We start from the raw sequence: 13,915 nt of genomic DNA on the forward strand, positions 1-13,915 counted from the left end.
CATTTTTTGCCCACAGGTGGCCAATAGATATTTTACTACTTACATTTGAATTTATCTTCATTCTTCTCTCCTCCCTATTCGGTGTAAACACTGCCTGTAGTTCAACCGAATAGTCCCTGTATTTTTGTCATGACTGTTGGAGTATTTTGGGCCTTTTAAATTGCATTGAGTAGACGGTTTGTTTGTTTTTTAAATAGGATGTTTTACAAAATTTTAAGTGAGACATAAATAAAGTGATTTTGATGAAATATTACAAAACTAAGCCCAGATTTGATTGTTTTCTCAATGGAACTAATTAGTTCTCTGACCTTATAAAGTTGAAAATCCAACAGTTCTCTCTGTTTTCTATGGTTTGTACCTGATAAATTGTGCCATTTAAGCAATTGTTTAAAAGACTACCTGTGTTTTGGAGGATTCAGAGGGTTTATGGTCATTGAATGTCAGCCTAAATCAAGTGCATCTCGTGTGGTTCAAACACTGGACAAAACTTTGTTTAAATTTTGTCCCAGGTCTGTTTCATTAACTTCCTCCTTCAACTTGTTTAAGCTCATCAGTTCTCCAACAGGTTAACCTCCTGATCTGTGCAGTTCACCTGTAAATAAGAACGAGACGTCCTCTAACGTAGCATCACAGCTATTAAAAGGTGCAATGCAATGTTGCCTCTGTCCATGTTGGTCCTATTCAGGTACATTAGCAGGATGGGCTTGGATAATAAGCATCTTCAAGCTGAAACATGCATCAGTTTTGTGAGAAATCCAGATGCTATTCAGTTTAAGATATCACTATATTTTTTATTTAGCACTCAGACATACAGTATAAAATTGTTTTATATTCCATTCAACACTATAAAAGACTATAAACTACCAAGAACAACAGCTGTACCAAAGACATTACACAGTCAAGTATGCAGCAAAGCACTTTGCAGCTTCTTCTTCTTCTTCTTTGTGTTTCTTGAAAATGTTTGTGATGGAAAGACTGTAATCATCCGTGATGCTGTTGAACTTCCCCTTTTCACTCTCCTGATTGCACCCTTTAATACTCCTCCGTGTCTCATCTCAGTGTGGTAACGTGTCGACAGTCGTGTTGTTGTTGTTGTTGTTGTGTACAGTGTGTAATGCTTTGAAACCAGTTTTTAATGTAGTGTTCAGGACCATTACCATGAGAGTGACTGTGTGCTGATAGAACGAGTGTGTGTGTGTGTTTGTATAATGGGTTTCTGTTTTTGTATTTGTTGAAATAATGTGTTTTTGTACAGAAAAGTCTGCCCTCAAAAAGTATTATTCGGGTTTTAAAAAGTCAGTGGTCAAGTGTTTCATTTAAAAAAATGATCGTATATTAACAGAAACCAGTGGTGCTGAATACAAATGGGCAAATTAAAGAGATATCTGTGCACATTTTTCAGCTCCATTAACTTTGTAGTGTTTTTTTGAGCAAGAAGGGAGTGTATTTGCTCAGATTGGATCCTTACAGTAATATGATCCACCTGTTTATATTCTAGTGTCTATTGCATTTGTTGTCTTTTGTCCAGCTCTCTCTCTCTCTCTCTCTGCATCTCTTCCCTCGTTTGTGACAACGTTAACCACATCCCTCTGTTCTGCCCTCCTTTTTTTTTTTTTCCTTTGTTTTCTCTTCCTCCACGTCCCTCGGGTTCGTTTCTGTCGCTCTCTCTCTCTCTCTCTCTCCTGTCTGTCTGTCTGTCCGTCCGTCCGTCTGTCTCTGGCTGCGCTCTGACAGCTATAAAAAGGTTGCCTTTCATGAGGAACAGATCCAAGGACAAAGACAAGGCCAAGGCCATCTACCGGCGCTCCATGTGTAAGACCTCCGTTAGCCGCCACGCTAGCCTTCCTCCTCCTCCTCCTCCTCCTCGTCTGCCTCCTTCTCCCTCTCGCTGTCACGCTGGGAGAAACAAAGAAGGAGCAGTCACTGATGTCAGGGCGGTTCAGCTACAGCAGCTCCATTTGATATTTAAGACTCAGTTTGATGACACAAGAATCTAGTTTCAAATTCTGCATCTGGTGACATCAGTGACTTGTCCTTGTAATTTTTCCCCAGTCATCCCCACAGCTCCATCACATCCTGCCGCCTCCACTCTCTCCTGTAGAGTCTTTCTAAGCCTCTGTTAGCGCTCACCAGTGTAGTGTCACTTTATTTTAATATAGCCTCACTATTCCCAGATGAATGAGCATCACAAACTTCACTGACTTTGTCTAAAAAAATGATCAAAATGCTGTGAAAGTAGGGTTTTCCTGTTTCTGCAGCAGCTGTGTCTCTTGTAGTGTGATGCCGTTTGATTTCCATCTCCAGACCAAAGCTTATCTTTCCATTCGGTCACAACATGAATCGCTATCCAAATGGGCGACTTATCGGGCAGCCTTGTCGCGTGCTCTGTGGTTTCATTTTGTTTGTGAATGAAAGGCTCGGTGCGCGTGTGTTTGTGTGTGAGTTCAGGTGTGAGGCTGCTGGTTCGCCTTTCATGCGCCTGTATTGTGTTTGCACCCGTCTCTGATTGCAGCATGTCATAAAAAATCATCAACCGCCTGATCGACGCTCGCACTCACCATGGAGGACTTGAAATGGAGCCTTTATTCTCTCTCTCTGACTCTGTCTCTCTCTCTCTCTTCCGCTGTCGGAGTGCTGCATTTCAGATCTTATTCTGCTGACATGGAGTTATCGCTGCTGCTGCTGCTGCTCAGAGCAGCTCTGCATGCCGTCATGCTTCTCGACCGCCGCACACGACTCAAAGTGCATAAAGACAGCCGGCGACGTCCAAAAGTGTCTGGCTGAGACGGGCCAGGATGACCAGCTGTCATCTTTATGCACTTTAATGTGTTTTATTTATAATACTGAATGCCTGCATGTGCCTTGAGATCCAGAAGGACTGAATTAGTTGTGTGCTACAGGATGGATTTGTTAGTGAGGCCATGTCCACGGGTCATTTTCAGCTTTTTTCTATGCATTTTGGCTTTTTGTCCACATGCAAACACAGTTTTAAGTCACTGAAAATCCCTACGAAGACATTCTCAAACTCTCCAGAACACATAAAGGGGGGCTGCTTCATTCACAGCCTTCTGTTGTGCAAACAGAACAACATTTCAACACCACTGTGTCAGAGGGAAAGTCAACAAAGATGTGAGGCAAACGCATATATTCAACTTAAACCCAGTGTGTGGTTCTCATTGGATAATTGGTTGAATGGGATGTCAAATCTATTGGATATTTATAGCTGTGCTTTTGTTTGTTTGGCCTTGCAAAAGTTTATTTTTTTCATCCTTGACATGAGGAATTGCTGGATTTGTCATATTTCCTCTGGTTCATCACCTCTGGCAAATGTTTGTTAGATGTTGTTTGCATCTTTATCCAACCCAATTCCAATTTCAGCCAATTACGTACCAGTCACCATGCAAAGAACACAGCAAAATAGACCTCTCTTAAAGTTACAGAGATAAAGGTACACTTAGATTCTGATGAAGACACAGTAGTGTTGAAAAGGTAAACCGGTTGGAAAAGAAAAACCCGGGAAACAAACCCCAACCCCCCCGCTTTAACCCCCAAAAAGGAATTCGACCTGAACCGAAGAACAACAAAATCAACCGCAATTTGCCGGAAAAAGCAAAAAAAAACCCGGTTCCAACAAAATCAAGGGTTGCAAGGGTGGCCGGTTAAAAGAAAAAAACTTTGTGCAATAGCAGATGTGGCCAAAATAGTGCTGGCAACCTGCTAAAAGAACTTTTTACATGTTTACACATATATGTAGAGTTTACATGTAGAGTTTCTTTTCTACTATATTGTGAAACTCAGTAAACATGATTCCTCGATGCACCGTTGTTGGAAGTCTATCACAGGCCACCATGGCTGTAGGGTTATATCAATGCTTGTTGATCCAGCATTTTCTTTATAGTGCTTTAATTGTGTTTTCATGTGGACAAACATATTCTTTTGAGAATAAAAAATGCTTTTTTTACATGTGGACGAAGCCTGAAATTACATCTAGCTGTAACTTTGATCAAGATCTCACCAAACAGGGCTATTTTCTGCCGTGTTCCTGTGCTTAGTGTGGGAGTTGAGCTTTGGTCCTCATGAGGCTGCTGTATTACAGCCTCGTGAACAAGAAGTAAAGTAGTTCTCCACGGATATATTAGCAGCTAGTTCCTCTCAGCTATTTTGTGACCCCGTAATGACTAAACAGATACGAAATGTCTTTGGCAAAAACATGCATTTCCTTAAAAGCAGTGAGCTCCAACTTCTGAGCCACAGCTCGAGGTGAAATAAGACATAACAAAATGTCTAATCTCGGTTCTTGTCCTCATTTCCGTCCCTCCATCCGCCTGTTCAGCCATGAATGACCTGCTGCAGAGCATGGCGGTGGCCGGCGGTCCCGGGGCTCAGTGGGCCGGCAGCACCGAGAATCTAGACGGAGCCGAAGCCGGAGACGCCGGCATGACGGGCAGCAGCCGACGCAGCGGGCAGCGCATGAAGGAGCTCGCCTTTTCCACCAACGCCATCGACTGTGCCGCCCTCACTCTGCCCAGTGCCGGGCACAGCAGGGCCAAACTCCGGCTGCAGGTCAAAGGTTGGGATGCTGGTTTTATTATACAGCTACTTATGTTGGTGTTTTCTGATCATATTTCCAGTTCTTATACTTTGCAGACTAGATTAATTTGAGTACCATGTGGTGAAGTTGCTGCAGCATCACTCTCTTCTGTATCTCACCAGACAATGTCTCCTGTGAGGACGTTGCCGGCTCCTCAGATGACCCCAAGAGTCACGGTAAGGTTCAAGCATAAAACTTGAGTCAAATGCAAAGAAAAGCTGTAGGTAGCTGCAGCAGCCTCTCAGCACCAGCCGGGAATCTGAAAGCCCTGCAAATGAGAACAGACCCGAAAAGGAGGTCAGGTCCCCTGCTAATCTTAAGGCTGCCCTCCTGCACTTCGATTAAACTTAATCTACTGTTGGGGAAGCAATTTTAGTGGAGAGCACAACACAGAGACAGAGATCAGCCTCCACTGAAAGTAGGATTGACTCTAATTCAGGCGTTAGGACGTTATCCAGGGCGGTTAATCTGCAGCCAGGCGACGACTCCTCACTTCTGCTCTAATGTCGATGACCCAGTTGTTAAACAGCCACCAAACTACTGACACACATTCCATCACTTAAGCTACACCTTATTGCTGTTAGCTTTAGATGTTGTACATGTGATTTTTAATTTACGAAAATGCATTGCAAAGGGTCATTAAACTGGTTCTGCAGGATGCTGGTGTAGCTGGTGTTGATTCTACCTTGTTGATGAGTTCCCAGAATTCACTCATAAAATGAAATATATTGTTGTTCCAGTAATGGCTGGATGAAGTGCACATCCAGTCTGACTCACACACATTACTCATAATGTACCAGCCATCTACTAGAGCTGTTATTTGTACCGTCATTAATGCTAGTTTGAGATATCTATTGATTATTTTTTAAAAGCAGCTTTTATGTTCTGTGTTTTAAAAAGTATTAAACTTTGCTTGTTTGTCAGTGTGAGCAGCAGTAGTGAGTCGTGTAATGTCCCTTCTCCATCTGGGTGTGTTGCATTATGTGTGTCTGTGTGTGTGTGTGTGTCTTATCAGGCCTGCAGGCGTGTAGCAGCGCTCTGGCTTTGTGTCCTTCCCCTGTTGAGCCGAGCGTTATGTGCAGAGTGCCCTGTAACATCTGTAGTAAGTGACAATTACTCAGCGGCACTGAGGATCACTGTGGGTCACAAATAACGAGCTGGTTTCCTCGACATTCTAACTGATACTGATCGGTAGTGGACAGATTCATTTAAAATTCTAATTTGGTTACCACGCATGTCCTGAAAACCAGTTGGGGATGATTTCACGGTCACTGGTTTCCAGTTGAAGCTGTGCCTGTGAATGCAGAAAAGAGCAAGGTCACCCTGCCGTCACTCCTCTCCTTTCTTTGTGCTTCTCTGTTTCACTCCAGGCTTCACATTTCTTCCGTCACTGCTAACCCACTCTGTCGTCCTCTGTTCTCGCTATCGTCTCCATCAGTTCCCCCCCTTTTCCTTAAAGTGGCTCGGTCCTTGTGTTTAGGTGCTCCTGGCCTCTCTGTCGGTAGTTTCTTTGTTTTTAGACTGGACATATTGTGGCTGCAGCCTGGCACTGAGCCACCCTTCCTGTCCCTCTGCCTGGCATGTGCCATCTGCTGCCCCAGCGGGAGACGTTCTGCTAGCGTGCAGCTAACTCCTTGTGTCGGTGCATGCCGGTTGCGGGTACATGTATGCGAATCCTAACTGTGTGTACGTGTTGTGCGTCTTCCCTCTTGTCCCTTACCCAGCCTCCAGACCCACCAGTCTCCATAGCAACAGGACCACCAGTAGCAATAGTAACAATAACTCCCACCTCACTTCTCCTCTGGAGGGCAAAGGTATGCTCCTCCTTCCTGTAACCCTCTTCCTTCACCTCTGTGTCTGTCCGCTAACTACTCTAGACTCCTCTGCTGCCTTTATCTTTTTCTTTCCTGCCTTAGCTCAGACCTGCTTTGATGTGATCTCCTGTGAAAATTTGATGAAGTTAGTTTGTCCTGATTTAAAGATGAAGGGCTTTTTTTCTCTCCTCCAAGGAAAGCAAAGCTTCATGTTCAGAATCAATGTTATTTAATCAGCAAGTGGCACCTTTTGTAGACCGTAGTATTAAAAAGAAGAATGTATAATAGGTTTTGATTTATTTACAACTCACTGGTAACTGGACTTTTATCACATTTTGCTTCTTTGTCATTTCCAAGTAAACAGTCATGGATGGACAGTGTAGCTGAGCAGATTAATGAATAAGCACAGATCTATTACCCATTTCAGAAATAAGCTTAGATCTCATGCTGCAAAGGCAAACGAGGTCCGATCAAAAAGTTGCTGCTGCCGTCCCCTTAGAGGTAGTCACGTTGTGCAGCGATACACTGCTCCCGGGGCTCCTGCTCCACGTTTGTAACATCTGCTGGAGCTACGATTCTGGAAGCGCGTCATCCTCCTCCGCTGTTTCCAAACAAAGACCTTTCAACTTGACTTTCATTTTGCAAAAGAGGGAAAAAGTTGCAGGGGCACAAATTTGGCAGGTAGAGTGGGCGGGAGGTGACAATTGTGTTTGTGTGTCAAAAAATCCGCGTTTTCATGATAGAACAGGCAGTTGCCACCGTGCCACAGCGCAGGTCGGTTGTGCTGAACGTTACAGTAGAACTCTGCTTCGACAGTCTGATCCTGAGGGAAGAAATCTAAACGCACGACTTTGTGAATGTAGAAGAAATCATGGAGCCTGCTCTTGGTGTGCTCCCTGCCTGATACACCTTTGCAGTGGAAGCACCAGCAGTCTCCAAGAACAAAGAAACACCTGATTTGATCCTTATCTGACTTTGCTCTTGGTGACTCTTCCGCTGCAGAGACTGCTGTTTGGTTCGTAACGGTTGGCACAACTCTCATCAACAATGACGATCCCGTTGACAGAGATGTGTCGGTGCTACTTCTGAAGGTCCATCTTAAAATTGGAAATATGAACCTGCAAGTGGTCCCAAAATGTGTGTAACACAGGTCCTGATGTTCATCGTGCAGCTTACTGTGGAAAATAAAGCGTTTCTGCTCGTTCCTGCTGTGCGTCTGTTCTTGCGCTACAGACTTTTTAATCGCACCTCGTCCAGTATTTGACAACTCAGCACCTTTTAAATGACCTGATTTACTGCACGTTGTCTGACAATGTGGTGAGATTTGATCAATGCTAATGCAGTTTCTAGCAGCGAATGATAACCATCAATAAATCAATTAAGGTCTTAGACTACTTTTTCTCAGCACTTAATCACTGCCTGTCCTCTAACAGGCACGTTGAACGGCAGCCTCAGCAGGCCGCACAGCGAGAGCAGCGGCGAGTTCAGCCTGAGTCTGGACCAGGAGGTGTGGTCGAGCAGCGGAAGCAGCCCCGTCCAGCAGCCCACCTCCTCCCGGTCCTCCCACCAGAGCCCCCTGCAGCTGCGCAGGTCCCTCGACCCGTCCAGCGCCGCCGGCAGCCCCGGACAGACCCAGATCAGGAAGACAGGATCCCCAGGCAGCGAGGTGCTTTCCCTTCAGCAGTTCTTGGATGAGGGTATTGACCCTGCAGAGGTAAGGCCTCTGACTCGGTTGTAAATGATGTTCATGTATGCAGCTGTTGCGATGTCGCTACTATAGATTAAAAACCTGCAGGTGAAGACTGAATTCAGTTGAATCCCTTTGATCAGTCAGTTTAGGATACATTTCAAGCTGGAACTAACTGACTAACTATTCTGCTTATTATGATTTTTCGAAGCTCAATGAGGTATTAAACATCAATCCAGCAACATTTCTGGTATAAAAGTATTGTTTGATAGTTTAACTGTCCTGTTTCTTTGTTCTGCAGTCTGGCAGTCAGGAGAACCTCACTGTAGACTCTCCTCGCCTCTCCACCTCCTCTGACCATGTGCCGAAGGAACGCACTTCCACCAAGGGTCGAGGCATATTGCGCTCATCCAGTGGGAGAGCAGCACCAGTCAGCAGTGACCGGCCACCGAGATCCTCAGGTCAACCAGGGCGCCCAACCCTCCGAAAGGCCGAAAGCACCCGCGTGAAAGGCTCCGCCCCGATCCGCTCCAGCCTGTCCTCGCAGGGCAAAGCGACGTCCGTCTCTGAGCGGCTGGACTCGGCCTCCTCCACGCTGCCCCGGGCCAGCAGCGTCATCTCCACCGCCGAGGGCACCACGAGACGCACCAGCATCCACGACATGCTGTCCAAGGACAACCGGCAACCCGTGTCCGTCGACGCTTCTCCTCCCGTCGCTTCCACCAAGGCTGGGGTTCGCTCCCAGCCGACACCCAGTGAGTACCACCCCATCAGCACCAACCTAAAGGGACCCTTTACCACCACCACCACCACCACCCCTCTGCCCAAGTCACACAGCTTACCTTGCCATAGCTTGGAGGACCCCGACCTCTCCACCCTCGAGTCTTTCCTCGGCCCTTCCTTCACAGTAGAGTCTGTGTTCATGGACTCCATCTTTAGTGAGTCGGCAGGCAAAAACCTCCCCTTCCTGTCTCTTAACCCCACCCTAGTCAGCAACATCAGTGGGCCTCCTGTCACTAATAAGACCCACCCTCCTCCCGTCCCCAACCACATTTCCACCCAAAACCCTCACAGCCAGTCAAATGGCCAGATGAGATCCAGCTCAGACAGCCTGAAAGAGTATAACGAGGGTGTTGACGCCAGTCGTGTGAATAATTCGGACCCGTCAATGAGCCCAGAGGACAACCAGTCTCTGTGGTACGAGTACGGCTGCGTGTGAATGACAGGGAGGTTTGCTGATCTCGATACTCAACTTGACTAAAAGAGGGGAGAACGAAAGGACGGATAAGGAATGAATCCTCCTCCTCTGCATGTATTTATCAGAGCTCTATCTATCTCAGTGTGGTGTTGTTCTTTTCTGTTTGCCATGGTGCTGACTGGTGATTTTATTTTCTGTTCTGTTCTGTGAGGTGGGACTTTGATGAATGTTCTTCCGTCCAGAAGCTTTTGCCGTATTATTGTTTCCTCATCAAGTCTGTTTCATTGGCTAACACTAAACTATTATCTGCTGTAGCGGGTTCATGCATCACACGCAATAGTGCTTCTGTTTTAATATTACCTGAGTGCAGAATTGAATTTCCTAAAAGCAAACGCATCACCTGGATCCATCAAAAGCAGCAGAACCTCTTAATGTCAAAAATAGCTGTCTGTGATGGAGAGCAAAGCATTGTGGGGCTTTAAAGCAACAATTCCCTCACATTAAAGTCTTCCAGTGTGTCAGATAATAGATTCACTTTCCACTTTTTGATTATTTTGCTGTTTTGATGTATGGGAGACTCCTTTTTTTTTTTTTTCACTGTCTCTGAGTTGCATGGCTTTGTTCTGTCTCAGTCCGACCTGAAACGCACATTTTGATTGCTGTGATCAAAATGGGAATCTTCTTTTTGTTCCTATTGATGGTGTGTACTGTTGGTTTGGTTTCTTTTTGTACATTTGATACCTTTTTTCTGTATTTTCTTTTTATATATTAACCGGAGCGTTTTTGCTTTGATGGGTATTGATCTGGTGGATCTGAACTGACCTCTGGTGGCTGGTGACAAAATGATGAAGCTTCATTCCCAAAACGATCCGACAGGCGGTTGTAGTTGGATACGCGGAAGTTGAGAGTGAAGGTGGCAGAATACAGAGTGAACAGGGTGATTGTTTTTTTGTTTTTTAGTATTAGACACTGGTGTTGAACAGTGTGGGGGAAAAAACTTTTTCAGATTGATTTTGTGATTTTGTTTGCGATCTGATTTTTAAAAGTCACGCTTAAGATACATTTTCACTAGATTTTAACGTATATAAGGAGGATTTTTAAAGTAAGATGTGATCAAAAGTGTGACTGTCACCAAGGACGTGAATTAGTCAAACTACCCACTAACAGTTTAAACTTTAGGTCAGATGTGCTGCATAATGTTTATCTGAAATTGCAGCTTTTGCAATTTGCTAATTGCATTGCTTCAAAATTGCAGTTTTGTTCTGAAACCAGTTAATTCTTTAGCCTATTAGGCAGTTTTTGGTAGTTATTTTAAGAAGGAGTCGATATTGTAAGTTGACATTAGTTGCAGATCGTTTTGTGAATGAAGCTAACATCATCTCTTCTGGTATTTAGTTTTATTTACTCACCCCGACGCACCACAACCTGAGAATGGATAGGATTTGCTGTAGACTGACAAGATCTTGTACAGACTGTAATCATTAAGTTATAATCAAAGACGAGCACTACTTCCTGTGCCAATACTAGTAGACCTGCAGCATCTAGAACCTTATTTATTTCTGCCTTTGTACTCCTCTAGCTGCTGTTTCGAAGTTGCTTTGTTTGTATTTATCTCAACCCCACAGTATGCGCAGGTAAATGAAGATGCTGTTGTCACTCTGCAGATGTAACATGAACGTTGCCTTTGTCCTACAGATGTGGAGGGCAGAAAGTCTAAAAGCAGGAGCGGGGAGCCTCAGCCAAGCTGCTGAGCCCTGCCCCCCCCCCACCCTCGTCTGTCTGCTACCATGCAGTGAGCGCGTGGTGAGTGAGCGGGAGGATGATGGGATGGTGGGGTGGGGGGGCGGTCGGTCCTGTCTCCATGGGAACCTAAAACATGGTGTAACAGATGTCGTCCATCCTGCTGTGCACTTCTTGCCTCCCCTGCTTCTCTAAGCCCGAAAGCTCCCCTCCACCCTCCCTCACTGTCCTGTCCGTCCCCTCACTGTCCCTGCGCTGCCAAGTGGGCCTGATGGTCTGCATGGCATATGGGCCGCTTTATCGTGTTGCTCTGAGTGGATGAACGCTTTGCTTGCCTTTTTTTTTTTTTTTTTTTTTTGTGTCCCCAAATCCCCTCAAACAAGAGGAGTCACTGTGTCCCTCCTTCATACGCTGTCGCTGAGTGTGTCGTACTGCTGAACAAGTTGCTGTTTTCAGGATGCTTCTATCATTGCTGCATGGCTTTGGTGTAGCGCTGAAATCCTTCCCCCTTTGCATGTAGATCCAGTCTGGCTGCTTCCCGTCTATCCCCCCGTGTTAAATCACTGTCTTCTTCACTGATACAACTTCTGACTTTTAACCTTCTTCTTTCTCTCTCTTTTTTTTTTACTTTAATTTTGTTCTGTTTTCTTTATTTTTATTCTTTCCGCTCCTCTTGCTTGCTTGGGACTCAGAGAGAAAGGTGGCCTTGGAGCTGTGTGTCTGAAGCCTAGTAGAGTTAATCTGCTGAGACCGTCTACAGTGAGAAAAGATTGTATATCCCAGTTTCTTCCCTTTTTTTTTTTGTTGTTTTTTTAAAACCCAGGACACTTGAGTAGAGAAAAGTGGCTTCCTTCTCTGTTTTGTTTTTCTTCCTTGAATCAAGGAAACAACATAAAAATACTAGAAAATGTTGCAGTGACAGTTTTGTTTTGTTTTTTTTCCATAAAGACTGCTGTGGCAGCTCGCACTGCCGTGTGTCCTTTAGACGTGCACTAGTCTCTGCAGACTAAGATAAAAGTGCCAATGTTCACACAACAGCCAAAAGGGCGATTTTAAACCATGACTCCACTTTGGATCTTCTGCGCAACTTCAAAATCGGATGGACCTTATTCTGCCCAACGCCATGATCGTTAAAAAAATCTTTGGATACGGGCAGAACGCACAACATAAAGCATGTCAGCACAAAAACATTTCCAGCTGCTGAAGAATCACAATCTGCATGGAGCAATCAAACAGCCAATCATCCCACTTCCTTTATCCAATCAAAGAGGAGGACAGTGCTCGGTGGGAGTTTGACCCGCCAGGATGCCAAATGGACTTTGAAGCCATGACAGCTCGGCGATCGGCGCCCGTCGCCTGCCGATCCCGAGTGAAGGTTGTGTGATCTGAGAGAGAGAGACTGATCATGGGAGCGTTCCAGGTCACCTATAGGACAGGTGGCAGCCATGAAAGACACCCCGAAACAAACCCTTCACGCCGCTCATCCTCGCTTAAAATCGTATTTCATCACTGACCAAATGGCTCTGATTCATCTCATGTGTCACCTCCCATCCCGCTCTGGTAAAGAAAATCTAACGGTAAACGCACACATACAGCACCGCGCATCCACTTTCCTGTTTGTAAATCTGACTTGGAGTATAGGTGACCTGTGACCTGCCCGGTTTAAATACAGAACATGTGCAGATATCTGTTGTTGTGTTGAACATGATGGTGGTGATGAGACCCAGTGTTTTCCTCCTTTTCCACTTTTACATGAATCCATTTGATGTAATTAAAATTCATCAAGACTACTGTGGGCTCTTTTTTTATTTCTTTTGTACATTAGATGTTATATTTTGGACCATTGGCCTGTGTGTGGGTAAATGTTCTTTTTTCCTTTTCAGTATTGCACTAAATCTAATACTCTGATTCAAATTATTTTGGTTCCTGGACTATAAAATAATCCTACCTTGGTCAGTTTTTGTTGATACTGTCACAGACATAATTTTAAAGCCGTTATAGTGTTGAATTATGCTGAGCTCCGAGTCTATTGGGTACATCTAGTTATATAACTATTGCAGTCTAATGCTGCAATGAATGAATCATACTTCCATTAGGTTATAATGCTCTGTTTGTGATCAGACTGTTTTAGATCAAGTTTATGATCATCTTGGAAGCTGCAGTTTGTTTCTGAATTGTACTTTGTGGTGATGAAAAGTACGTATATTTACTCAAACACTGCAGTTTGTTGGGGTACTTTGCTTGGGTATTTTAGTTCAGTTATCTCCACTCCACTGCATTTCAGAGGCAAGTCGTGTTGTAGTTATGTTTTGTCGAATCTGCAAACTATGAGTAGGTTATACAATAAATTAAACCATCCACTGGCTAGAATCACTTCCACATCGGCCAGTTACAACAGTAAAATGCGGTGTGCATAATTGTGCATCAGTAATATTTTGCCAGTTGTAACAATATCAGCCTGATTGAGGAATTTGGAATACATGGTAGGTAAACTAACCCTAATGCTCTGAGTTTGCACACCTAAAATGCAAGACTTTGACTTGTAGTGTGAGTACTTCTACAATGTGCCGCTTTAAGAAATGATCTGAATGGTTCCACCACTGTTACTGTTCTGTACTGAGGTGTTGCTAATATTTTGCAGTCTCTATTCAGATCATTGAGGGTAAATTAAATAAGACACAGCTCATCATTTAGAGCCGTTTTCAATGTTGTGGTCCACCTCATGATGTATGAACATGGGGTGGAGTAAACAACCAGGGTAGCATCACATTCCAATAGTGATGATTTAGATTTTAATTATTTTTATTTTATTTTCTATGGTAAAGTGGGGTCTTAAAAAATGCTGCAAAACAAATTATATCGTTTTTTAATTTTTATTTTTTCCC

The 13,915-nt window shown here is 44.4% G+C and overlaps 1 protein-coding gene across 1 annotated transcript in view; it reads left to right on the forward strand.

Moving 5' to 3' along the window:
* Positions 1-12,820, forward strand: part of LOC103376176 (girdin-like) — a gene marked incomplete at its 5' end in the record, with an annotated part of 30,224 nt that extends 17,404 nt beyond the window's left edge. Inside the window, 6 exons of the mRNA XM_008306545.1 lie at positions 1,735-1,812; positions 4,334-4,570; positions 4,714-4,767; positions 7,839-8,119; positions 8,394-8,847; positions 10,986-12,820. Coding sequence (XP_008304767.1) covers positions 1,735-1,812; positions 4,334-4,570; positions 4,714-4,767; positions 7,839-8,119; positions 8,394-8,847; positions 10,986-11,041 — 1,160 coding nt within the window. The remainder of the gene's footprint in view (positions 1-1,734; positions 1,813-4,333; positions 4,571-4,713; positions 4,768-7,838; positions 8,120-8,393; positions 8,848-10,985) is intronic.
* Positions 12,821-13,915: the final 1,095 nt, after the last annotated feature.

Source organism: Stegastes partitus, unplaced genomic scaffold (assembly GCF_000690725.1).
Source record: "Stegastes partitus isolate 25-593 unplaced genomic scaffold, Stegastes_partitus-1.0.2 Scaffold3695, whole genome shotgun sequence".
NCBI lineage: Eukaryota > Metazoa > Chordata > Actinopteri > Pomacentridae > Stegastes > Stegastes partitus.